The 26,971-nt window shown below is 46.4% G+C and overlaps 1 protein-coding gene across 1 annotated transcript in view; it reads right to left on the reverse strand.

Moving 5' to 3' along the window:
- The window catches only part of cemip2 (cell migration inducing hyaluronidase 2), a 112,456-nt gene that overhangs the window by 70,903 nt on the left and 14,582 nt on the right, over nt 1-26,971 (reverse strand). Inside the window, 3 exon segments of the mRNA XM_072258109.1 lie at nt 4,144-4,702; nt 8,472-8,612; nt 16,249-16,612. Coding sequence (XP_072114210.1) covers nt 4,144-4,702; nt 8,472-8,612; nt 16,249-16,597 — 1,049 coding nt within the window. The 5' untranslated portion in view covers nt 16,598-16,612.

Raw genomic sequence — 26,971 nt, forward strand, 5'->3', positions numbered from 1 at the left:
GAATGGTTACAACGAACAGAACGGTCTTCTTGCTCAATATCACAGCTATGTCCCTTTGGGGAGTGTGGAGGAAAAATGGGGATGGGGATGAACAGAGTCTCTTTACATGGAAGGATGAAGGCATCTTTTCGCATCCAGAGCCAAGATACAATGCCCAGTATTCTGGTACTAACTCAGATGGTCTGTCTCCAGTGACTCAGAGCCAAGCTCATGCTGTCATCAGGAACAGTGAAATCACAGATTCATTTAGCCAGTTTTGGCCCAAGACAGAGATTTTTTTTTAAATCAGAACTCAGGGTTATTCTGTTAAATTCCTGTTCATTACATTGTGGCTCTTGACTGGAAGTGTGGGTGATTGCACAAGATGTGCAAGTCTTCATGCCGTGCATTTAGGAAGCACATGACAAAACATAGAAACATAGAAAATAGGTGCAGGAGTAGGCCATTCGGCCCTTGGAGCCTGCACCGCCATTCAGTATGATCATGGCTGATCATCCAACTCAGAACCCTGTACCTGCCTTCTCTCCATACCCCTGATCCCTTTAGCCACAAGTGCCATATCTAACTCTCTCTTAAATATAGCCAATGAACTGGCCTCAACTGTTTCCTGTGGCAGAGAATTCCACAGATTCACCACTCTCTGTGTGAAGAAGTTTTTTCTCATCTCAATCCTAAAAGGCTTCCCCTTTATCCGCAAACTGTGACCCCTCGTTCTGGACTTCCCCAACATCGGGAACAATCTTCCTGCATCTAACCTGTCCAATCCCTTTAGAATTTTATATGTTTCAATCAGATCCCCCCCTCAATCTTCTAAATTCCAGTGAGTATAAGCCTAGTCGATCCAGTCTTTCATCATATGAAAGTCCTGCCATCCCAGGAATCAATCTGGTGAACCTTCTTTGTACTCCCTCAATGGCAAGAATGTCTTTCCTCAGATTAGGGGAACAAAACTGCACACAATACTCTAGGTGTGGTCTCACCAAGGCCTTGTACAACTGCAGTAGTACCTCCCTGCTTCTGTACTCAAATCCTCTTGCTATGAATGCCAGCATACCATTCGCCTTCTTCACCGCCTGCTGTACCTGCATGCCCACTTTCAATGACTGGTGTACAATGACACCCAGGTCTTATTGCACCTCCCCTTTTCCTAATCGGCCACCATTCAGATAATAATCTGTTTTCCTGTTCTTGCCACCAAAGTGGATAACCTCACATTTATCCACATTAAATTGCATCTGCCATGAATTTGCCCACTCACCTAACCTATCCAAGTCACCCTGCATCCTCTTAGCATCCTCCTCACAGCTAACACTGCCGCCCAGCTTTGTGTCATCCGCCTACTTGGAGATGCTGCATTTAATTCCCTCGTCTAAGTCATTAATATATATTGTAAACAACTGGGGTCCTAGCACTGAGCCTTGCGGTACCCCACTAGTCACTGCCTGCCATTCTGAAAAGGTCCCATTTATTCCCTCTCTTTGCTTCCTGTCTGCCAACCAATTCTCTATCCATATCAATACCATACCCCCAATACCGTGTGCTTTAAGTTTGCACACTAATCTCCTGTGTGGGACCTTGTCAAAAGTTTTTTGAAAATCCAAATATACCACATCCACTGGTTCTCCCCTATCCACTCTACTAGTTACATCCTCAAAAGATTCTATGAGATTCGTCAGACATGATTTTCCTTTCACAAATCCATGCTGACTTTGTCCGATGATTTCACCACTTTCCAAATGTGCTGTTATCACATCTTTGATAACTGACTCTAACATTTTCCCCACCACCGATGTCAGGCTAACCGGTCTATAATTCTCTCTCCCTCCTTTTTTAAAAAGCGGGGTTACATTAGCCACCCTCCAATCCTCAGGAACTAATCTAGAATCTAAACAGTTTTGAAAAATTATCACTAATGCATCCACTATTTCTTGGGCTACTTCCTTAAGCACTCTGGGATGCAGACCATCTGGCCCTGGGGATTTATCTGCCTTTAATCTCTTCAATTTACCTAACACCACTTCCCTACTAACATGTATTTCCCTTAGTTCCTCTATCTCACTGGACCCTCGGTCCCCTACTATTATAAACACCCAAAGTGCTCCAACAGATGAGTTATCAGATCACACTTTGCACATTTGAGAGCAGGGCCAAGTCAAAGAGACAGGTTTCCTAAAAATTTCTTAAAGTAGCAGGAGAAAAAAAAAAACACAAGATGCAGAATCAGGAATCAGCAATTTGCTCCCTTCAGCCTGCCCTCCTATTGAACGTCATCAGAGTTTGTCCTACCAGTTGTCCACAGTCCTTGACCCCACTGGAGTCCAAAAGTCTATTGACCTCAGTTTTAAGGTAACTTGTACTCAACTTCTGAGCATCCACAACCTATTGAAGCAAGTTACGAAGATTTACAAACACGCGAACTACCCTTATCCGAGTGAAAATCCTGACCCCTTATTCTGAGACCTTGACCAACTTGAGACATGCCAGCCAGGAAATCACTTGTGGAAGGGGGAATGCTTAACATTCAGATCAAGGATCCTGCATTATAACCCACTTTAAATGGAGCTCTGGACATTTGTTGAAAAATTGTATTTACAGGCAACTTGCATTCTTTGTGCTGGTTCCATCCATTGTCTCAGGTTGTTGTCTAACATTTTCTTCAGTTTCATCACCATTTAACCATCAAATTGCATTTGACAGTGTTCATGTTAAATTAAAAGCTGGAGTTGTGCTCTCTTTCTAAAAATGCCTTTATGCATCTCCCCATCTTAGATGCCCTCAGATGTGGCACTTAAATGCCCACTGCTATCACGTCCATGTGAAGATAGACTGCCATAATTCAAAAGGTGACTCACCACCACCTTGTCAAGGGAAGGACAATAAATGCCAGCCTTGCTATCAGAACCCAAAAAAGTGACTAATAAATTTATAAATTTGAATTTCAGATATTAGCCTGAATGCACAATAAGTCACAGATGGAGCAATGCTGACTGGGAAGATGCAAAATTCACATTCCAAATTGTTCAAACAGGAACAGATTTGGAACAGAGCTGAAGCCAAATGACTTCTTAGACTTAAGGGGAAAACACAGGAAAATAGGAACAGGGAGAACACATGTCCCACAATTCAATACCATGGCTAAATAACCCCAGGTCTCAATTCCTCCTCTGTGCCAGTTCCCCTTAGCCCTCAATTCTTTCTTTCAAAGAAAGTGTACCTTTCTCAATTTTAAATACTTCTAGTGTCCACTGTACTCAAAGACAGAAACCCAGAGACTCATCACTATTTGCAAGAAGAACTTTCTATGTAGATTGGTGTTAATGCCAAGCCCATTAACTTGAAACTCTGTCCCCTTGTTTGAGACCCTCCCACTGGCAAAAACATTTCAACATGTACTCTATCATGCCCCCTTAAGATCTCATACGTTTTAATGATGTTACCTCTCATTCTCAAGAATTCTAAAGATTACAGCCCAACCTATTTAACCTCTCCTGATGAAACATTCCTCTCAACTCAGGCATTAGTCTAGTGAATCTCTTTCAAACTGTCTCTGAAGCTATCATCATCTTTCTTGGGGTAAGGAGACCAAAATCATACATAGTTCTAAGGTATGCCCTCATCAACACAATGGTAACAACACTTCCCATTTTCCAGACTCTGACATCTTTGCAATAAAGGACAATTAGCTATTTCCCCTCTTAACTTCTTGCTGCCTGCTAACTCTTAGTGACTCTGTATGCCTCTCACCTGTAGTCTCTTCCAATGAGGGGAGAAATTTAAAAAAACGACCAATGCCTTGTTATTCAGCCATGTTCCTTACAGTTCGGCCCATCAAGTCTGTTCTGGTTCACCAAATAATCCCATTCCTCCATTTAGTTCTTGTCACATTCCTGCTGCACTTCTCCCCATATTCTACCACTCAGCTGCACACTAGGGACAAGTTAGAGGCACCACTTAATCTACCACCCTTTGGGATGTGCAGAGGAAACTGGAGCACTCATGTGGTCACAGGGAGGCAGTGTTTCTGCTAGCTGAGCCCTGTACCATTCAGGAAAAAAAACGCAAGGTTATTAATAGTGATTGCATTTTCAACACAAATTATTAAAGGCATCCTCTGCAAGAATGAGTAACTCAATTACATCTCACCTGTATCTCAAGTCGTGAACGAGTCTACTGCCGAGCAGCTTCTGAATGGAGTATTTCGTCTCCTGAAGGAGATTCTTGGCAGCAGAGTCCCTCACTGCAATGGCGATTATCCTGCCGGAGTCCTGGGACTGCAGCAAGTTTTGGAGCCTTATGCTTTCATTGGCAAAGTCGTGTGTGTCGAACCTGTCTGCCAGCAGCACCTGCCCCGTATCCTGGTCCACCACACGGACGTTCAAACCCCGGGTGGGCGGCCTCTCAACGTACGACCCAAACTCCAGACCAGAGGGCGGCAAGGTCTTGGCCAGCAGTGTCCAGGATGTCTTGGCAGTCCCGTGGAGTTCCAGCGTGCCACCAGCATCCACCCCCAGGAACTTCTTGCCAAAGCCCGGCACCTCTTCACCCTCGTCCGACCGGCCGCGCAGCGTGATGGAGGCTCGAGATTTATAGCGGCACTTCTCTGCTCCGATGTGAAGCGCCCCTCCATCCTTCACCAGGATGTAGTTGCACTTTAAGGAAATGTTTCTGGAACCATCCTTGCTGTCAGCAAAAACCAACACTCCTGTGCAACACAAAAAGAGACGGCTCTAAGAATGCTGACACTGTAAAAGGTATATGAGCCCGATGGATCACAGCTGGCTCCGAGACCAAACAAGGGATGAGGAAGAGTCTCTCTTTGCTCTCATGAGAGACAGAAGCAGGTGATCATCCACCTGCAAAGTCACTCTGCTGTTCAACTAGGAAGGCAACCAATTTAAATCTCACTCCACATATCCCATTTAAGAAACATTTCTCAATCTTCCACCTATCACTGCCCAGCCTCTATGCTATTCCCAGTCTTCCCTCCTCAACTGCATTCACCTATCACTTGCCAGCTCTTGCTCCACTCCTTCCACTCATTTCTTCATACCAGCCATCTCCCTTATATTGTTCAGTTCAAATGAAGGTTCTCGACCTGTAGCATCAACTGTCCATTTCCCGCACAGATGCTGCCTGACCCACTGAGATCCTCCAATTTTTTTTTTGATCCCCTAACCTCAATTTCAAATTTGTCCACTAATTCCCAAGTGACAGCAACATTTGAGACTCAAGGGTAGGGGGAGAAATGATTCCCAATTCCACGGCCCTTTCATGTAGAGATTTGTTGCCAACACCACATACGAGCTGGCCAACTCCAACTTTAAGATTATGCTCTTTGTTGCGCATTGCCCAATCCCTCACTGAAGGAATCTTTTTCTCCCTCTACCCCATCAGATCCTTTGATCATATTAAATATCTCCAGAAGAGCACCATTTAATCTCCCACACCAACCAGTTTAGACCATGGACCTTGATCTGAAATGTGAAATTTTCCAGCTTAAAAAGTAACATCAGACAGAGCTGTGTACTTATAAATTTCTGATTTTAGCACAATTCTTTAAGAGAATTACTAACTACTACTAAATGCGCAGAATCTAAAATGACCTACCGCGTCATTCTTTCTTCTCTCCCTCCCTTTGGGCAGAAGATAGGGAAGTTTGAGAACACGTACTACTGGGGTCACAGAGACTTTCTATACTATTGCTACCAGACTCTTGAATGAACCTCTTTTACAACAAACTTTAACTTTTCATCTCTCAATGTACAGGTAACTCATCATGGCCCTTCCACTTTGTCTACCTGCACTGCACTCTTTCTGTATTTGTAACTGGAAACACTACATTCCTTTTTCCCCCTTTTGTACTACGTCAACAGATTTATGTTTGGAATGATTTTTCTGGATGGTAGGCAAAACCATAGCTTTCCACTGTATCTCAGTACATTTAACAATAAATCAATAACAAACTATAAGATGGGTACTAATGGTACTTTTATTTTCAGCTGTTATTGATATTGTGGACATTTATTTGAATGACCTTAACCTAACTGAGCGGCTTGCTAGAATAGCTCAGGGTCCAGAATCACAAGGTAACATGCAGATTTCCTCCTACTTTTTATTTCATAAGATCATAGAATCTAAGATATAGGAGCAGAATTAGGCCATCTGGCCCATCAAGATTGCTCCTCAATTTTACCACGGCTGATCCATTTTCCTCTCAGCCCAAATCTCCCGCCTTCTCCGTTTCCCTTCATGCCCTGACCAATCAAGAATCTATCAACTTCTGCCTTTAAAATACCCAATGACATGGCCTCCACAGCCACCTGTGGCAAAGAATTCCACAGATATACCACTCTCTGGCTAAAGTCATTATTTAAAGTCTTGGTGCATGATGGGATTTGAACTCACATTTCCTGAACATTAGTTCTAGTCTATAGGTTACTTCTCTGGCTACTTAATCACCAAGGCCACTGAGAAAACTACCTGTTTTATGACGCATGCATTGCCCCTCAGGAAAGCAGCCACCATAATCAAGGATCATTCTTTCAGTCCTGATGATGTGTCTCAACCTGTAATGTCGACTGGCCATTTCCCTCCACAGATGCTGCCTGACCTGTTGAGTTCTTCCAGCAGTTTCTTTGTTCTTCCATTGAGCAGAGGATTTTTTTTTTAGGCATCCGTTAGTCTCGTGAGACCATGGATTTGGGCCTTGGATGGTTTCCAGGGCACAGCCCTGGGCAAGGTTGTATGGAAGACCAGCAGTTGCCCATGCTGCAATATATGGTGCCATGTATAGAAGACCAGCAGTTGCCCATGATGTTGTCCAAGGGAAGGGCACTAGGGCCGATACAGCTTGGCAGCGGTGTCGTCACAGAGCAATGTATGGTTAAGTGACTTGCTCAAGGACACAACACGCTGCCTCAGCTGAGGCTCGAACTAGCGACCTTCAGATCACTAGACCGACGCCTTAACCACTTGGCCACGCGCCAACTGAGCAGAGGATACAAAAGCTTGAAACCACTAATTCGTACCAGGCTCAAGGACAGCTTCCACCGCACTACTATCAGACACTTGAACAGCTCGCATATATGCTGAAAATTAACTCTTGATCTTCCAATCTACCTCATTGTAGTCCTTGCCTTACTTGTTTAACTGCATTGCTCTTCCTCTATAGCTGCTGCACCATATCTGTATTCTGTTCTGTTCTGTTACCTCTATCTGCTTATGCATGGCATGACTTGTCCGAATGGCAGGTAAACATTTCTCACTATATTCATTATACAGTATATGATCCTAATAGACCAATACCAAGCAGGGTGTGCAGAGGGCAAGGGAAGAGAAACTAGAACAAAAACAAAAGAGTAAAACTAATTGAAAAGACAAAGTTGAAATACAAGGCCAACAGAAGTAAACACAGAGCTAATCCGAGGGGATACAGTTTTAAGGTGATTGGAGGAAGGTATGGGTGCTGTCAGAGGCAAGGTTTGTTTCAAACAGAGTGGTGAATGCATGTAACACCTTGCCAGGGGCTGCAGTAGAAGCAGATACAGTAGGGACGTTAAAGAACATAGACCAAGAATGCCTGCAGACGCTGGAAATCCAGAGCAACGCACACACAAGCAAAATGCTGGAGGAACTCAGCATGTCAGGCAGCATCTTTGGAAAGGAATAAACAGTCGATGTTTTAGGCCGAGACCCTCCTTCAGGACTCTGAAGATGGCAACTGTTCATTCATTTCCACTAATGCTGCTTGACCTGCTGAGTTCCTCCAGCATCTTGTGTGGGACATTCAAGAAACTCTTAGATAAGCACGTGGATGATAAACGGAGGGCCATGGCCGGTTAGCTTGATCTTAGGATAGGTTATAAGGTTGGCACAGTATTGTGGGCCAAAGGGCCAGCTATGTGCTGTAATGTTCTATGCTCAGTTTTAGGTTGGTGGTGGGGATAGAGGTGAGTGGAGGAGGTGGGAAGCAACGATGGCTCAGGGATAGATGCAGGCCTTAGTAGTTGTATACTCACCACTGAACCAGGGAGGTTGGAAGTACTTATAAAGGAAACAGAAACAGAAAACCTACAGCACAATACAGGCCTTTCGGCTCACAAAGCTGTGCCGAACATGTCCTTACCTAAGAAATTACCTAGGGATACCCATAGCCCTCTATTTTTCTGAGCTCCATATACCTATCCAGGAGTCTCTTAAAAGACCCTATTGTATCTGCCTCCACCGCTGTCGCCGGCAACCCATTCCACGCACTCACCACTCTCTGCATAAAAAAAAATAACTTACCCCTGACATCTCCTCTGTACCTACTTCCAAGCACCTTAAAACTGTGCCCCCTTGTGCTAGCCATTTCAGCCCTGGGAAAAAGCCTCTGACTATCCACACGATCAATGCCTCTCATCATCTTATACTTTACAAGGTTAATCACAAAATTCCAGGAATAGACTCGAACAATGCAATTGCCATCTCACCTCCTTGTTGAATGACGATGGAGTGAAGTGTAGCTGATGAAACCAGTCTAAACCGATCGCCCTTCCCGATGACAACTCGCCTCTCTTCATTATGACCTGGGTCCCAGTTTGTAAATCCCAGCTGATGATCGGGACAGTTCTCTGAAACATTGCAGCAAATAATCCACATCAGTCACCAGCCACTGGAGAGTTCTCTCTGCCCAGACAGCACGACTCCAGGTTTCAGCATCTTAAGCACTTTTTCCTTTTGATAAAACTGTGACAGGTTACAGAGCGAACAAGGGGAAATTGCTTCAAATTAGCAGGAGGACCATAGACTGAAAGCACTGGTTGGTGAAAGGGCTAGAGGAGGCATAGCTTTTATTTAAAGTGGTGAGGGGTTATGATCTGGAAATGTGCTTGATGAAAGGGTGGCGACAGAAGCACTTAGAGGGGAAAATTGGATAATTAGCCAAAAAGGAATAAATTACCGACCTGTGGGAAAGAGTTGGGTCTCATTCCAAAGAGCTGTCAGAGACACAAGGGGCCAAATGGCCTCCTTTTCTGCTCCGGGCTTCACTAGTTCGGGAAAGGGTCGTGTTATTATCATAATGCAACTAGAGGCCATGCAGGCCATCGTCTTCATACTATACCTCTCAACCCACAACCCGGTATTCTTCCAGGTAGGGTTTCTGCTCATTCCGAACGCTCACTTCCCCTTGCATTCCAAAGCCCTTCCTCAATACCCCAAGAATCCACCATCTTAAAAATGCCCCCAGTGACTGAGATTCTGATTTATCCAATACTCTCAGTACTCCAACAGAGTAAGCAGCAAAGGTGGCTAATCAGCCCATCAATACCAGGCTAGTTCTTTCAAAGAGCACTCCAGTGGTCCCATTCCTCCCCATTCCCAATAACGCTATTTATCCTGCTCCCTTTTGAATGCTCACAATGCATCTGCTTGATGGGCAGCAATTCCCAAACTGAGAAACCAAAACTTTGTCCCTGCATTTTGTTAAGTTTCTGATAGTTACTTGAGTGATTTAGAGATGTAGGGGCAAAACCACAAAATACATTCATTCTCCAAGGATAGTGACTAGTTTTGGCTGGGGAAGCAGAATTGGAAACAAGATTAGGGGCTGGTCACCTACTTTAGAGCCCTATCCTCACTTTCTCCCCACATCAAGAAACATCACCAACTCCTTCTTGACTGTTTCACGAAAAGAGAAAAAGATTAGCTTTATTTGTCACATATACATCAAAACATACAGTGAAATGTACTGGTTATAGCAAATTAAATTAGCTGTGATTGTGCTGAGGCAGCCCACAAATATCACCAACAACCCACTAACCGTAACCATGCATCTTTGGAATGTGGAAGGAAACTGGAGCAACCAGAGGAAACGCATGCGGTGACAGAGAGAACATTCAAACTCCTTACAGGCAGTGACGGGACTCGAACCCCGATCGATCATTGCTGGTGTGTAGAATGACTACACTGACCACTGCTTCCTGAAGTAGGGACTTCCACATGTTCACCAGGGTGAAGAAATTCCCCGTCTCAGCTCCAAAAGGAACGCTGTGTATCCCAAGTCCACGGTCCTGGTTCTGAACGCTAGCCATTGGGAGTATCCTCCTTGTAGCTCGTCTATCAAATCCCATTAGAATTTTGTCGGTTTCTTAAGACGTCCCACTAAGACGTTCTAAGAACTGCACACAAAATCTTCAAACTCTGAAAGGACACGGGGCCTTGCCAAACATTGTGGGCATGCTATGCTGACAATGGAACATGTGTGACACTTGCAGGCTGTCCTCAGAGAATCCTTGAGGCTGTGCTGGTTGCTAACATGAACGATGCCTTTCTTTCGATGTACACATGTTAAGTAAGTGATTCTGTGGCGGCATGCTTCCCTTCATCAGAGAGGACAAAAGTCAGCAAGTCACATTGCAGCTCTAAAATTTTGGTTAAGTGACGTTCAGAATAACACGGAGGCTTTGAAAAGGGTGGATATGTTCAGCAGGATGTTGCCTGGATTGAAGGGTATTAACTATAACAAGCGATTTAGCAAACCTGGCTTATTTTCTCACACACATCAGCAGATGAAAGGCAATCACAGAAGTATATAAAATTACAAAAGGCATAGGTATGATACAGTGTCTTGAAAAAGCATTCAGTCCCCACAACCATTTTCACATTTTACTGTGTCATTTTCTAAATTTAAAATATATTGAAATAGGATTTTTGAGCTAATCTACAAAACATTATGCATCATGTCAAATCAAAAGAAAAATTCCAGAACTTGACAACTAATAATTAAAAACCAAAATTGAGAATGAAAAATGATTCATCCCCTTTGTAATTACTATGCTAACTTTCCTCAGGTGCAATATTGCATACTACCTTACCAACTCACCCAATTTGTTCATGTAGAAACCTGTTTTCAATGACTTCATAAGAATAAATATCCCCTCTTTCTGTCAGGTCCAATCTCTGGCAAGATTTCAAGATTGCTGTCTACTGTCACTCCCCAACTAACCAGGCACAACTTGAGCAATTTTGCAGGGAGGAACAGGAAATCTTGCTCCATCATGTTGTTCAAAGCTAATATCCAAAATGACTTCTGGCAGTTATAGCTGCAGGAGGTGATTCAACTGAGCAAAGAGGGATGAATACTTTTGAACTGCTGACATTTCAGTTTTTTTAAACTTTCAGTTTTTCATGCTTTACAATCTTCCTTTTTTTTGGGGGGGTCTACTGTGAAAAAGGTGCATGTGAATTCACAAATAAAAGTTCTCAGTTAAATTGATCAAGATCCTTGGTTGTAATACTCAGTGGGTCAGGGACTGAATACTTTTACAAGGCACTGAATGTGGTATTCCCCCCCCCCCAAGAAGAAATGTCAAATACTATAGAGCACAGGTTTAACACAAGAGAGTGAAAGTTTATCGGGAACTTGTCTTCCCCCTTCCCCCTCCCAGAGTGTGTGACATGTTGCAGGGGAGGCAGCAGAAGCAGATAAATTGGCTAAGTTTAAGAGGTGTTGAAACGTACACATGAAGAGACCGGAAATAGAGGGATAAAGGGTGACTTTTTCCCCGGGTGGTAATGTAAAATACTGGTGGACATGGGCTTGAGGGGAGAGGGGATATTTAAAAAGGAGTTTCATGAGGCAACTTTTTTTTTTGAAAGAGAGAGAGAGGAAGGGGTTTGAAGCACACTGTCAAGTGAAGTGTTGGAAGCAGAACACAGCAGGACAGGCAGCATCCATGGAGGCAAAGGAATGATCAGAGCTTTGGGATGAGACCCTGCATCAGGACAGAGAGTGGAGAAGGAAGATAGCCAGCATAAAGTGAAAGGCGGGAATGGGACAGAGATTGCTAGGTGATAGGTGTAGAAGGGGGTGGTGGATAGCAAGTGGAAATAGGTAAGGAAAGAAAAAAAATGGGCAGGTGGAGCCAGATAAAGGGAGGGAAGGGGGAAAAGTATAGAAAGTGAGGATAAGATAACCCAAATATAGGAGGGATGATAGACAGATGAAAGGAGATGGGGAGGTAACAGATGTAGTCTGTATGGATTTCAGTAAGGCCTTGATAATGTTCTGCATGGTAGACTGCTGTGGAAAGTTAGATCACATGGGATCTGGGCAAAGCTGGCTAGTTGGATACACAATTAGCTTAACTGTAGAAAGATGGTGATGATGGGAGGCTTTTTCTAGACTGGAAGCCTACAAATAACAGTGTTCCCCATGGGTCAGTACCAGGCCCATTGGTAGGTGTCTTCTAGATCAATGATTTGGAGGAGAATTTACAGATCTTGATCTGCTGGGCCAAGGAATGGCAAATGGAGTTTAATTTGGCTGAGTGAGGTGTTGCATTCTGGGAGGACAAATGAGGGTAGGGCTTTTACAGTGGGGAGTATGGTGGAACACAGCACAAGGTTCCCTGGTGTCATTGGTAGATATGATGTGTAATGAGGTTTTGGCGCACAGGGCACTAGGTATAGAAGCTGAAATGCTATGCTGCAGATGTACAAGATGATGCTGAAGTCCCATTTGGGATACCGTATTCAGTTTTGGTCACTTTGCAAAAGGAAGGATACCATTAAGCTGGAAAGATTTCAAAGGGGATTTATGAGGATGTTGCTGAACTCGAGGCACTTCGTTATGCAGAGAGCTTAAGCATATTGGCACTTCTTCACTGGAGCAAAGGAGAATGGAGAGTGATCTTAAAGTTATACAAATCATGAGAGGCTGGCAAAGGGTGATTACAGCCTTTATCCCAGTCTTGGGATTCAAGAATGAGAGAAAATAGGTTTAGATGAGAGGAGAGAGGTTTAAAAAAAACTTGGAGCAACTTTTTTCACCCAGACAGTTGTCTATATGGACTGAACTGCCAGAGGAAGTGGTTGAGGCAGGTACAACAACAACATCTAAAGGGCACTTGGACAAGTACATGGATAGAAAAGGTTTGAGGAGAACATGGTCAAATGGGACTAGTCAAGATGGGAATCTAGGTTGGCATGGTCCAATTGGGCCAAAGTGCTGTTTCCATGCTGTGTGTTCCCAAAATATAGGCTAATTCCAATGAAAGTGCTAATAAAAATTACCTTGAAGACAATAAACTGCAAACTAAGAGGTATTTCATCACAAAAATGTTATTGCTACTTGAGGGAGCCTGTGTATTAGCACAAAGAGATTCCACAGCGTGAAGAGGCCCAATAAAAAAAGAAAGCAGCGGGTAGTAGTGGAAGCGAAGTATTCTGCCTGGAGGTCAGTGACTAGTGGAGTGCCGCAAGGATCTGTCCTGGGACCCCTGCTCTTTGTGATTTTTCTAAATGACCTGGATGAAGAGGCGGAAGGATGGGTGAGTAAGTTTGCAGATGACACGAAGATTGGAGGAGTTGTGGATGGAGCTGTAGGTTGTCGAAGGTTACAAGAGGATATAGGCAGGATGCAGAGTTGGGCAGAAAAGTGGCAGATGGAGTTCAATCCGAATAAGTGTGAGGTGATACATACTACAGCACAGTACAGGCCCTTTGGCCCTTGATGTTGTGCCGACCCATATATTCCTAAAAAAAAGTACTAAACCCACACTACCCCATAACCCTCTATTTTTCTTTCATCCATGTACCTGTCCAAGAGGTTCTTAAATACCCCTAATGTTTTAGACTCCACCACCATCCCTGGCAAGTCATTCCAGGCACCCACAGCCCTCTGTGTAAAAAAACTTACCCCTGATGTCTCCCCTAAACTTCCTTCCCTTAACTTTGTACATATGCCCTGAGAAATAGGTACTGGCTATCCACCCTATCTATGCCTCTCATGATCTTGTAGACCTCTATCAAGTCCCCTCTCATCCTTCTACGCTCCAAAGAGAAAAGTCCCAGCTCTGCGAACCTTGTCTCATAAGACTTGCTTTCCAATCCAGGCAACATCCTGGTAAATCTCCTCTGCACCCTCTCCATAGCTTCCACATCCTTCCTATAATGAGGTGACCAGAACTGAACACCATACCCTAAGCGTGGTCTCACCAGAGATTTGTAGAGTTGCAACATGACCTCTCTACTCTTGAACTCAGTCCCCCTATTAATGAAGCCTAGCATCCCATAGGCCTTCTTAACTATCCTATCAATCTGTGCAGCGACCTTGAGAGATGTATGGATTTGAACCCCAAGGTCCCTCTGTTCATCCACTCTTAAGTAACTGACCATTAACCCTGTACTCAGCCTTCTGGTTTGTCTTTCCAAAATACATCACCTCACCGTTATCCAGATTGAACTCCATTTGCCATTTTTCTGCCCAACCCTGCATCCAGTCTATATCCTCTTGTAACCTTCGACAACCTACAGCTCCATCCACAACTCCTCCAATCTTCGTATCACCCGCAAACTTACTCACCCATCCTTCCGCCTGTTCATCCAGGTCATTTATAAACATCACGAAGAGCAGGGGTCCCAGGACAGATCCTTGCGGCACTCCACTAGTCACTGACCTCCAGGCAGAATACTTTCTTTCCACTACTACCCTCTGCTTTCTTCCTTTAAGCCAATCTTTTATCCAAACAGCCAAGGTTCCACTGATCCCATGCCTCATGACTTTCTGGATAAGTCTCTCGTGGGGTCCTTGTCAAATGCCTTGCTAAAATCCATGTAGACCACATCTACCTCCCTACCCTCATCAATTTCTTTTGTTACCTCTTCAGAAAACTCAATTAGGCTCGTGAGGCACAACCTTCCCTTCACAAAGCCATGTTGACCATCCTTGGGTAGACTGTACTTCTCCAAATGCTTGTTGATCCTATCCTTAAGAATCCTTTCCAATAGTTTGCAGACCACCAACGTAAGACTCACTGGTCTATAGTTTCCAGGATTCTCCCTATTACTTTTTTTTTTAAACAAGGGAACTACATTTGCCATTCTCCAATCCTCCGGCACCTCCCCTGCAGCCAAAGAGGATTCAAAGATCATTGCTTCTGCTCCAGCAATCTCTTCTCTCACTTGCCACAGCAACCTGGGGTATATCATGTCCGGCCCTGGGGACTTATCAATCTTGATGTTTTTAAGAAGATCCAACACTACTTCTTCCTTAATCTCCACATTGTCCAGGACACAGGCCTGTTCTATTTCGACCTCACCCTCATCAAGGTCCTTTTCACTTGTGAATACTAAAACCAAGTATTCATTTAGGACATCCCCAACCTCCTCCGCCTCCAAGCACATGTTGTTTTCTTTATCCTTTAGCGGCCCCACCTTCATTCCTGTCATCCTTCTGTTCTTCACATACGCATAGAAGGCCTTGGGGTTCTCCTTAATCCTACATGCCAAGGACTTCTCATGCCCCCTTTGAGCTCTCTTAAGTCCTTTCTTAAGCTCCTTCCTGGCTACCCTATATTTCTCATAAGCCCCTCCTGCTTCCTATATCTAACATGTGCTTCTTTCTTCCTCTTGATGAGTTGTCTCACATGTTTTGTCAGCCACAGTTCCCTTTTCCTACCATTTTTTCCTTGTCTCAGTGGGACAAACCTATCCTGAACCCAGAACAAATGGTCCCTAAACTTCCTCCACATGACTTCTGTGCTTTCACCCTTGAACATCTGTTTCCAATTTACTCTCACTAGTTCCTGCCTCATCCCTTCATAGTTAGCCCTTCCCCAGTTAAGCACTTTCCCATTTTGTCTGTTTTTAACCCTTTCCATAGCTATGCTGAAGCTAAGGGAGTTGTGGTCACTCTCACCAAAATGCTCCCCCACCAAGAGGTCTGCCACCTGACCAGGTTCATTACCCAGAACTAGATCCAGTCTGGCCTCTCCTCTTGTCGGCCGGTCCACATACTGTGTCAGGAATCCTTGAACACACCTGACAAATTCAGCCCCATCTATCCCCCTTGCAGTCAGGAGGTGGCAGTCAATATGAGGGAAGTTGAAATCACCCATAACTACAACCCTGTATTTCCTGCACCATTATAAAATCTGCCTGCTTATCTGTTCCTCGGTGTCCCGAGGGCTACTTGGGGGTCTATAGACTACTCCTAGCACGGTGATTGATCCCTTCCTATTTCTGACTTCCACCCACACTGACTCAGTGGACACTCCCTCTGCAGCGTCCTCCCTTTCTACAGCTGTGATACAATCCCTGACCAGTAATGCCACTCCCCCACCTTTTCTACTGTGCTGTAGTTGTCTAGCGTCTAGTGTCCAGTGTCTAATAAAAAGTCATACATCCAAACATAACACCTACGGGCCAGAGTCTACTCAGTAAAACAACACCCCACGTGGATTGCATCCTTGACTTGTCACTTACCATCGCGCTCAGGACCCGGGTTGGTGCCAAATACAACAGCCAACACAATAAAAAATACTCCAAGGCAAACGCCAACACACACAAAACTGTTCTTCACTTGCTTCCTCCTCCTCCTCTTCGCTGCCTCAGACTCTTGCCACTGCTCGCCTCCTCTGGCGACGAAGGTGGCTTGGTTCTCTGCCTTGGAGAAAGACCACTGCACAGAGGGGCTGCTCACAGCAGGTGCGGGAGGTGGCCGGACAGGCATCACTCGGCCAGGGATGTAACCAGTCGAGTTATGGCAAGGCCTCCCATTGGGAGTTGGGGGGTAAGGCGGGGAGAGGCGGGGCAGGTTCCAGTTCTCTTGCATGCTGACACCTAGAGGCTAAAATAGAACACACAGTTAGGCTGCAACCTTACAAGCAAAATCTCTAACAAGAGAAAATCTGCAGGTACTGGAAATGCAAGCGACACACGCAAAATGCTGGAGGAACTCAGCAGGCCAGGCAGCAGCTATGGAAACGAGCACAGTCAACGTTTCTGGCCGAAACATCAACTGTACTCTTTCCCATAGATGCTGCCTGGCCTGCTGAGTTCCTCCAGCATTTTGTGTATGTTGAGCAAAATCTCTCCCTTTCTGCCATCACTCACTTACAGAGCAGACTACACCCTGAGGCTACAATCTTAATTGAGTTTCCGCACTCTGTTTTACTGCACTTCTTTCATCCTGTACTGACTGGATTAGGCTACCCTTTCAGAGTGTCTCTCAACAAAGCACCACACAAAAGCAGACTGTGAACAATAAGGGGCTTTATACTGGTTGTGCCCCTGTGCTGCGGTTTTGAAATAACAGAGTTAGCTATTCCACTAAAAGAAAGGGCTTCCAACTTAGCAGGGAGCCCTTCAGAGCAAAAACCCCACCAAGTCTGGTCTGCTTATTAACAGGTGTGTAATGATCCAAGGAAGCGTTACCTTGACACTCAGTGAGTATCTTTACTGGGGACTGCCAGCATGCCTAAAGGTAATCTGATTCAACTGTCCTGGAAAAGGAACTCTACAACTTACACCATCCGCGCGAGTTCTTCCAGGGAATGAAACAAAACACTAAATCCTGTGCTGTGAAATCAAAAGAAATAAATGGAGAGACTTCCTCACATATAGTACGTTTCACAACCTCTGTGTGTCTCACAATTCCTCACAGCCAAACAGCATGAAGTTAACACTGTAATGTGGCCTGCCAGGTGCTCGTGGATAAGTGAACCTCCTGCATCAAGGCAGTGTCTTGGGATCCTCCACCTCACAGGGCTGAATGGTCCACCATTTAGAGGAGAGCTGCACCTCCAACAGGGCATACTCCCTGGGGCACTGTCATGGAACCTGTAACAAGAACCGTCAGACTCTGGGGTGAATGTCCTACTCCTGATCACTGCTAAACTGGATCATCAGAATCGCTGCACAGCAGTGCCTCTAACTTAGAAGTTCGCAAAGTTTCAGCATGACACCTAAACCTTGACAAACTTCTATAGATGTGTGGGGGAGTGGTTATTGACTGGTTGCATCATGGCCTGGTATGGAAACACCAATGCCCTTGAATGGAGTGGATATGGCCAGTCCATCATGGGTAAAGCCCTCCTTACCATTGAACACATCTACATGGAGTGCTGTCACAGGAAAGCAGCATCCATCAGCAAGGACCCCACCACCCAGGCCATGCTCACTTCTCACTGCTGTCATTAGGAAGGTGGGACAGGATCCTCAGGACCCACACAACCAGGTGCAGAACAGTTATTACCCCTCAGCCATCAGACTCTTGACCAAAAGGGATCACTCAACTCCTCACTGAACTGTTCCCTATGGACTCTCTTTTAAAGACTCTTGATCTCATGTTCCCAATATTTATACTATTTTTTTCTTCCATATTTGCATTTTGTTGTCCTTTGCATATTGGCTGTTTGTCTGTCCTGTTGGGTGTGGTCTTTCATTGAAGATTGAAGAACGTGAGGTGATATAAGACACTCTGGTGGCAGTAAGACTGAAGACTATACAACAGGTTAAACATGCTACTCTAATCAGCCTGATCCTGCTTTTTTTTAAAAAAAAGCGCACACCTATTTTTAAATCTTTTGGAACAGTAAGGTTATTTTTGGATATGGGTCAATGATTTCTGTTCACCTATAAGCATCTGAGATCTGGACCAACTCAAGGCACAAGAGAGATACCACAACTCTGTCACTGCCAAATCCGCCAAATTTAGGACACATAATTGAAGAGAGATGTCCTTTGCCTGGTTAACCCAACACTGACCCCAGTTGCTCTCAGTCACCTACAGTGACCTGTCCATCAGCAGATTTCTAAAACCTGACACACTATTCCAACCCTTCGCAGAACAGACTACCAGGCAAGCAAAGGAAAGGATGTGATCAAAGCAAGCCACGTGGAAGAAACTTACCCTCAATCCCAAGGGTACCTAGGAAGAACAAAGGAATCAGTAGGAATGGGGAGTTAAGCGGGTGTTTAAGACATAAGATCAGTTGTCAACCTATTGATTGAGACAACAGTGCAAGGCCTACTCTGGCTTTTATTTTATATCTTATACACTATGTATAAATAATTCTTCCCACATGAATTTGCCATTTTTTTAAGGGAAAGTTGACCATTTCAATATGTGCAGTTAAATTCATTCAAGGGTTTGAGAACGGATGAACAGGGCTCAAGGCACCTGCATTTCCTCCATTACCTGAACGTCTGCATCACCCCATCTTCCTGCCTCCCGAACAGTGACAGAGCTCCTCTTGTCCTTGCCTACCACCCCATGAGCCTCCGCATCCAACACATCATCCTTCGCAACTTCCAGCATCTCCAAAGAAATCCTACCACCGAGCACATCTCCATCTCTCCCTCTCCCTGTGATTCCCTTGTCCATTCGTCCCAGCAAGAGGCCAAAGTGCTACACCTGCCCATTCACTTTCTCTTTCACTTCCATTCAGGACCCAAGACAGTCCTCCTGGGTGAGGCAACACTTCACCTGCAGATCTGCTGGGGTCGCCTATTGTATCTGGTGTTCCCAACGTGACCACCTCTACATTGGTGAGGCCCATCGTAAGTTGGGGGACCACTTCGTTGCACACCACTGCTTCATCCACCAAAAGCAGAACTTCCCGGTGGCCATATACTTTAATTCCAATTCCCATTCCAACATGTTGCTCCACAGCCTCCTCTAGTGCCAATACGAGGCCACCCTTAGGGTGGAGGAGCAACACCTTATATTCCGTCTGGGTAGTCTCCAACCTGATGGCATGAATATAGATTTCTCCATCTGGTTTTTAAAAAAAAATTCCCTCCCCCTTCCCTCTTCTTCCATTCTTCTCTATGGCCTCTTGCCTCTTCTCAAATGCCTATCACTTCCCACTGGATACCCTCCTCCTATGGTCCATTCTCCTCCCAATAGATTCCTTCCCATCCAGCCCTTTACCTTTCCCCACCCACCTGGCTTCACCTATTACCTTCTAGCTCGCCTCCTTCCCCTCCCCCCACCTTTTTATTCTGACATCTTCCCCCTTCTTTTCCAACCCTAAAGGAGGTCTTGGCCCAAAATATTGATAGTTTATTCATTTTGATAGTTACTGCCTGACCCGAGTGCCTCCTGGATTTTTGTATGTGTTGCTTTGTATTTCCAGCCTCTGCAGACTTTCTAGTGTACACAAAGTACTGTACATTCAGGACATTATTTTCTGAGAAACTGACATTTCTGCTGTTTTACTCCACAGCTGCCAAGTTTATCTTATCAGTGGTCTCAGAAACCACAAAAAGCAAGAGGGGCCATCCTCAACCCCACAGTCTGTCCAGGAATACAGACTTCGTCCGTCTCCCTGCTGTGTTCCCTCCATTCTCGTAGTCAGAAAGCACAGAAACAGGCCCTTGGGCTCAACTTGTCCATGCTGCCCAAAGTCCCGGTCTCACCTCAGCCCATTTACCCGTGTTTGGCTCATGTCCCTTGAACTCTTTTCTGTGTACTCGTCTAACATTGTAGCAGTACCTGCCTCTGCAGCTTCCTCTGCTCAGTTTATTTTGAAGTACTAGTCAAAATGAAGTTTTGAACAGGACTTGCCTTCCTGAAGGAGCATCAACAATCCTACCACTTACACACGTAAGAATATAAGCCCAGAACTCCTGACAGGATTTTTATTTATGCCTGTACTATATTCTGCAACAAAACAACAAATTTCGCAACATAAGGCATGAGGAATTGATGGAAGTAAGAGGAGGAGCAAGAAATTAACTGGCTAGGTGTGCACTTCTCTAGAGCAACAAGACTGATTAGATGCAGTACCTGTGCTCAAATCTACCAGCCTCTCCTAGTCCAAATCAAAGCCAAAGCCCTCTTAGAAAACCCTGGGGCGAGTACTCTTGATACACCTGACTCAATACATTATTGTTGATCTTGGCTGGAGGTGCCCACCAGCTGCAGGAAGATCAAGTGTCAGGAAACCCAGAATCCACACAGGAGTTTGCTCTGCTAATGAGACGTGCCAGCTCTAGACTCCAGATAAAGGTCAAGCTATTATGCAGACACTTGTTGACAGATATCCCCCAGTATCCCATAAGGTCAGCAAGGCCGAGTTCCTCAAGGGGTGGAGAGGAAAGCGCAGATGATGAAAGAACACTTCTGAAGCACCTTCAATTACTCCAAAAGACTGAGGTTTGGTAAAATACTGAAAGGCTTTTATTCACTGTACAATATGACCTCCACGGTGAGTGTCTGCCCCCGGACTGAGGGGGAGGGGCAAGACAAACACCTTTATACAGGACTCTGTGGGAGGAGCCACAGGGGCAGTCAGCAGAGGGGTGTGTCCAGACAGGTAACCGAGTTACAACATATATACATGGTTTACCACATTCACCCCTCCTTTTTTTTATATATAAAAGAGTCCCGTGGGGTGAAGTGACTGACAATATTTACAAGAAGTATATTTACAGGTTAAGTCTATCAGGCGGTCGAGTCCGTCGCTGTGATTTACGTAGCACCGGCGATGACAGTTGTGCTGGCTCCGGCCTGACTTCAGGTGCCAGCACGTTAGGCGTCTGTAATCCGTCGTGCGTGTGCGTCGCGCCCGGTATGGGAGTGTCGTGTGGTGTCTGTATAGGGTTTGGGGTGCACGGTGTCTCATAGGTACATACATTGGTGGGGACGGGGTCAATAGTCACCACGGAGTGTTCAGGGTAGGGGCCCGGAGCTCCTGCGGGCGCCAGGTCGCAGATGGAGACCGTGTCCTCCCGCCCATCAGGTAAAACCACATAGGCATACTGGGGGTTCGCATGAAGTAAGTGAACCCTCTCGACCATCGGGGAGTATTTATTGCTCCTCGCATGTTTCCGGAGCAGCACTGGCCACGAGGACATCAGCCAAGATGGTAGGGTGGTTCCAGTGGTCAATTTTCTGGGAAAAGAAAAGAGCCGCTCATGAGGGGTGGCATTGGTGGCTTTGCATAACAGGGAGCGGATGGAGTGGAGTGCCTCGGGAAGGACCTCCTGCCAGCGGAAGACCGGCAGTCCCTTTGACCTGAGGGCTAAGAGTGTGGCTTTCCACACCGTGCCATTCTCCTTCTCTACCTGTCCATTCCCCTGGGGATTATAGCTCGTGGTCCTACTGGTTGCAATTCCCCTAGCCAGTAGGTATTGGCGCAGCTCGTCACTCATAAACAAGGACCCTCTGTCACTGTGGATATAGCATGGGTATCCGAACAGAGTGAAGAGCTTGCGCAGGGCTTTTATAACTGACGTGGTTGTGGTGTCGGGGAGGGGATGGCGAAGGGGAACCGCGAGTACTCGTCGATAACGTTAAGAAAGTACACATTGCGGTCGGTGGAGGGAAGAGGGCCCTTAAAGTCAACACTCAGTTGCTCAAAGGGGCGGGTGGTCTTGATGAGTGGTGCCTTTTCGGGTCGGTAGAAGTGCGGTTTGCACTCTGCACAGACTTGGCAGTTCCTGGTCATCATCCTGATCTCCTCAAGGGAGTAAGGCAGGTTCCGGGCTTTCACGAAGTGGAAAAGCCGGGTGACTCCCGGGTGGCAAAGGTCTACAAGTAGGGCGTATAGCCGGTCGATCTGCGCGCTGGCACATGTTGCCCGGGATAGGGCATCGGAGGGCTCGTTGAGCTTCACAGGCCTGTACATGATGTCATAGTTGTAGGTGGAGAGTTCGATTCTCCACCTCAGAATTTTATCATTTTTGATTTTGCTCTGCTGCTGATTATTAAACATGAATGCAACTGAGCGCTGGTCAGTTAGCAGGGTGAACCTTTTGCCGGCAAGATAGTGCCTCCAGTGCCTTATAGCTTCCACTATGGCCTGGGCATCTTTCTCTACCGCAGAGTGCTGAATTTCAGGGCCTTGAAGGGTACGGGAGAAGAATGCCACTGGTCTTCCTGCCTGGTTGAGGGTAGCAGCCAGCGCAAAGTCGGAGGCGTCACTCTCTACTTGGAAGGGAATGACCTCATCCACCACATGCATTGCTGCTTTGGCAATGTCCCCTTTTATGCGGTTGAAGGCCGCGTGGGCCTCGGCTGAGAGGGGGAATGTGGTGGACTTGACCGGGGGCGGGCCTTGTCTGCATAGTTAGAGACCCATTGGGCGTAATATGAAAAGAAGCCCAGGCACCTTTTGAGGGCTCTGAGGGTATTGGGAAGAGCGAGTTCCAACAAGGGGTGCATACGGTCGGGGTCAGGGCCAATGACTCCAATTCTCCACGACACACCCAAGGATAGCAAGTCGGGTGGTCCCAAATACACACTTGTCCTTGTTATAGGTGAGGTTGAAAGATTTGGCCGCTTGGAGAAATTTTTGGAGGTTGTCGTCACGATCCTGCTGGTCGTGACCGCAAATGGTGATGTTATCCAGATATGGGAACGTGGCCTTCAGTTGGCACTGGTCCACCATCCGGTCCATTGCCCTCTGGAAGACAGATACACCATTCATGACACCAAAGGGGATGCGCAGGAATTGATAAAGCCTGCCGTCCGCCTCCAAGGCAGTGTAAGGGCGGTCCTCCCGGCGGATGGGGAGCTGATGGTAAGCGGATTTCAGGTCTATGGTCGAGTACACCTTGTACTGTGCTATCTGATTGACCATATCCGCGATGCGGGGTAGAGGGTACGCGTCGAGCTGCGTGAACCTATTGATGGTCTGGCTATAGTCCACAACCATCCTATTCTTCTCCACCTGCGCCCTCCAAGGACTTGTGCTTGCCTCAATGACCCCCACCCTGAGCAGCCGCTGCACCTCCGACTTAATGAAGGCACTGTCCCCCGCGCTGTACCTCCTGCTTTTAGTTGCCACAGGTTTACAGCCGGGGGTCAGGTTGGCAAACAGCGGTGGGGGAGGGATCCTGAGGGTGGAGAGGCCGCAAGTGGTGTTGGTAGTGTGGCAGTTGGCATGGTGCTGAGTGGGATGCGCGGGTCGGTGTGTGTGTGTGTGTGTGGTCAGTAGCGGGGTACGTGACACATCTCTACAAAACAGGGGATTTATGACAGTATTTGGCGGGAGGGGCCCATCATATTCCATTGTCGCACTTTTCAGGTGGCTCTGGAAGTCCAACCCCAATAGCACAGGGGCACACAGTTGAGGCATGACCAGTAACGTAAAGTCCCGATTTTCTGTGCCCTGCACCACTAGCGTCGCTACACAACCCCCCCGGATGTCTGTTGTATGCGACCCGGAGGCCATGGTGACCCTCTGACTTACCGGCCGTATCATGAGTCCACAATGCTGCACCGTGGCCAGGTGGATAAAACTCTCCGTGCTGCCTGTGTCAAACAGGCAGCTTGTCCTGTGCCCCTCCACCAGGATGTCCATCATTGACCTTGCGAGCTGGTGGGGAGCGCTTTGGTCAAGGGTCACGGAAGCCAGGGTGGGGTCGCTGTCTTGGTCCGGTGCAGTGGGGTGGCCCGTGAGCACCCGTTGGTCGTAGGCGGTGGGAGGTGGCGCCGACCAAGATGGCCGCCCCCATGTCTCGCACGTGGTGGCGGCGTGCAGGGAAGATGGCGGCCCCCATGTCTCGCACGCGGTGGCAGTGTGCAGGGAAGATGGCGACCCCCACATCTCGCACGCGGTGCTGCTCGATCCCGCTCGCGGTTTTGACTTACAGACCTTGGTGAAGTGGCCCTTCTTTCCGCAGCTGGAACAGGTAGCTTGTCGGGCCGCGCAGCGTTTCCGGGGGTGCTTCTCCAGTCCGCAGAAGTAGCACTTCGCGGACTCACGACTGGCTGCAGCCGAGGTCGATTCATCGGCGGGTTGCGGGGTCTGCGGCGCCCACAAGGCCATCGGGGGATCGCGTGCCTGGAGAGCCTCGGAGTTATGCAGAGCGGCCTCCAACGTATCAGCCAGCTCCATCGCCGAACTTAGGGTAAGATCGGCTTTTTCCAGCAGCCGCTGGTGCACGTACACTGACCTGGTCCCCGTGACGAAGGCGTCTCTCACTAGGAGTTCTGCATGCTGCGCCGCCGTCAGCTCCTGGCAATTGCAGGCTCGCACGAGCGTCCGTAGGGCCCGGACAAACTCAGCACTCGATTCCCCGGACCATTGTTGCCGTGTCGCTAAGCGATGCCAAGCATAGACGCTGTTTATCGGTCGCAGGTATTGTCTTTTGAGTGCGTTCATCACGCCGTCGTAGTTCGGCTGGTCTCTGATCAGCGAATAATCCCGTGGACTGACCCTGGAGAGTAGAACTCTGCGCTTCGCTACGGGGTCGGTCGCTTTAATCTCCTCTAGATACGCTTCGAAGCAGGCCAGCCAGAGTTCGAAAGCGTTTCCAGCGTCAGGCATTTGCGGATCGAGGTCTAATTTTTCTGGTCTCAGGGCCTGTTCCATGTTTTAAAACGTACAGCGAATAAAATTGAAGCACCTTCAATTTCTCCAAAAGACTGAGGTTTGGTAAAATACTGAAAGGCTTTTATTCGCTGTACAATACGACCTCCACAGTGAGTGTCTGCCCCCGGACTGAGGGGGAGGGGCAAGGCGAACACCTTTATACAGGACTCTGTGGGAGGAGCCACAGGGGCAGTCAGCAGAGGGGTGTGTCCAGACAGGTAACCGAGTTACAACATATATACATGGTTTACCACAACTTCATAGCAATTCAACACAACTGAAATGATCTCACGCATATTACGCTCACTTTTACTGTAAGGGTCACACACATCTCTTGACTGAAAGTCTATTGGATGGGAAAGGAAACAAGACACAAAAATTGGGAGTTCAGGAGTAAGGGAACCAGCAATGCCGATGCACAATTTGTAAAGTGATGACAGAGGTTATCAGGGACAATAAAATATATTAAAAAAGGGCACTTGATTTGCTCATATAGGTATCAAACCAACAGGAACAGAACAGTACTGACAAACGGTCCTGGATCTTAAAGTATCGACTCCGCTTCTCTTTCCACCAACACTGCATTTTCTGTCATAATTCTAAAAACAGTCTAGTTAAACAGTACTTGAAACACAAACTACATTTCTAGTCTCTGCACTGTGGAATAAAACATGAAAGCACCAAACTGTTTTTAACAATTTTCTCCACATCTAGAAAGGCTGCAACTGTCCAGAAATTTTTATTTCAGATTTCTGGAAGTTGCAACCCACTTCTTTTGTCGAAGTATAAACACTCATTTTCCACAGAACAGGGCCCTTACAATCAGACTTAAATGAGCAATTTTTTTTTAAACTTTGGAGGAAGTGATTCATCACACATGCTGAAATCAGCATGTCCAACCACAAAAAAGGAATTGTGTGATAATGAGTAGGAACTAACTCATCAGATTTTGATCAAAATCTTGAGATCCTTTCTAGCAAGGTGAGAACACGAAGCCAAGTCATTCAACTGCAACTATGTGCCTTGGTTCTCCAACCCTCAGTACAAAGTGGCATCTCCCTCAAATTGGCCACATGGACCAATATTGCAAACTTGGTGGTCAGGTGCTGCTTTCAAGTGGTAGGAAAGTGAGTCTTGCTACCTCAGCAAGCACTCAAGGTGAACAGCAGAGATGGAATTAAACATCAGCGAGAGAGCCATGCAGCATTATGGATTAGATAGAGGGTTAGAGGGAGAGACAGAAAACTGGGGCAATGTGCAAGAGAAGCATAATTGAACTCTGGGCTGTTGAACTTCATTTGCTATGAAGGAGTCTGCTGTGCCTGTGGATTCAATTCCCACTGCAGAGATCTAAACACAAAGATTAAGTTGGGTGACTTGCCATAGAAGGCATCGAGGAGTATGGAGAGAAGTGAGAATATCGTGCGATACTGAGGTAGAGAACCGACCATATTGAATGGTGGAGGAGAGAGAAACCGAATGGATTATTCTGGCTCTCTTTTAGTGGTTCAGTATTGAAGAGAAGAAGGTACCAGAAAGGCTGACTGGTTGGGACACATCCCATCCCAGGTTAGTGAAAAGGAAATAGTGATGCTTGCAATTCTCCTCCTTGTTACATGGGCGATGACAGAGGACTACAAAATACGAAACAACAAAATCATTTGGGGGAAAAAGCAATACCAATACATGCCAAGCAGCTGCCAGCATAGATTAGATGGGCTGAATGATCCCCATTATATGACATATTTTCCATGCAATACTGCACAATATTTTGAGACAAAACTGTGTTACACAAAATCAAGATTCCACCCAAGGCCAATATTCCTTGGTTCTTCAAGTCAATTTAAGATAAACTAAATGTGCTTGTCAAAGCAACAAAC

Source organism: Mobula birostris, chromosome 5 (genome assembly GCF_030028105.1).
Source record: "Mobula birostris isolate sMobBir1 chromosome 5, sMobBir1.hap1, whole genome shotgun sequence".
NCBI classification, from domain to species: Eukaryota; Metazoa; Chordata; class Chondrichthyes; order Myliobatiformes; family Myliobatidae; genus Mobula; species Mobula birostris.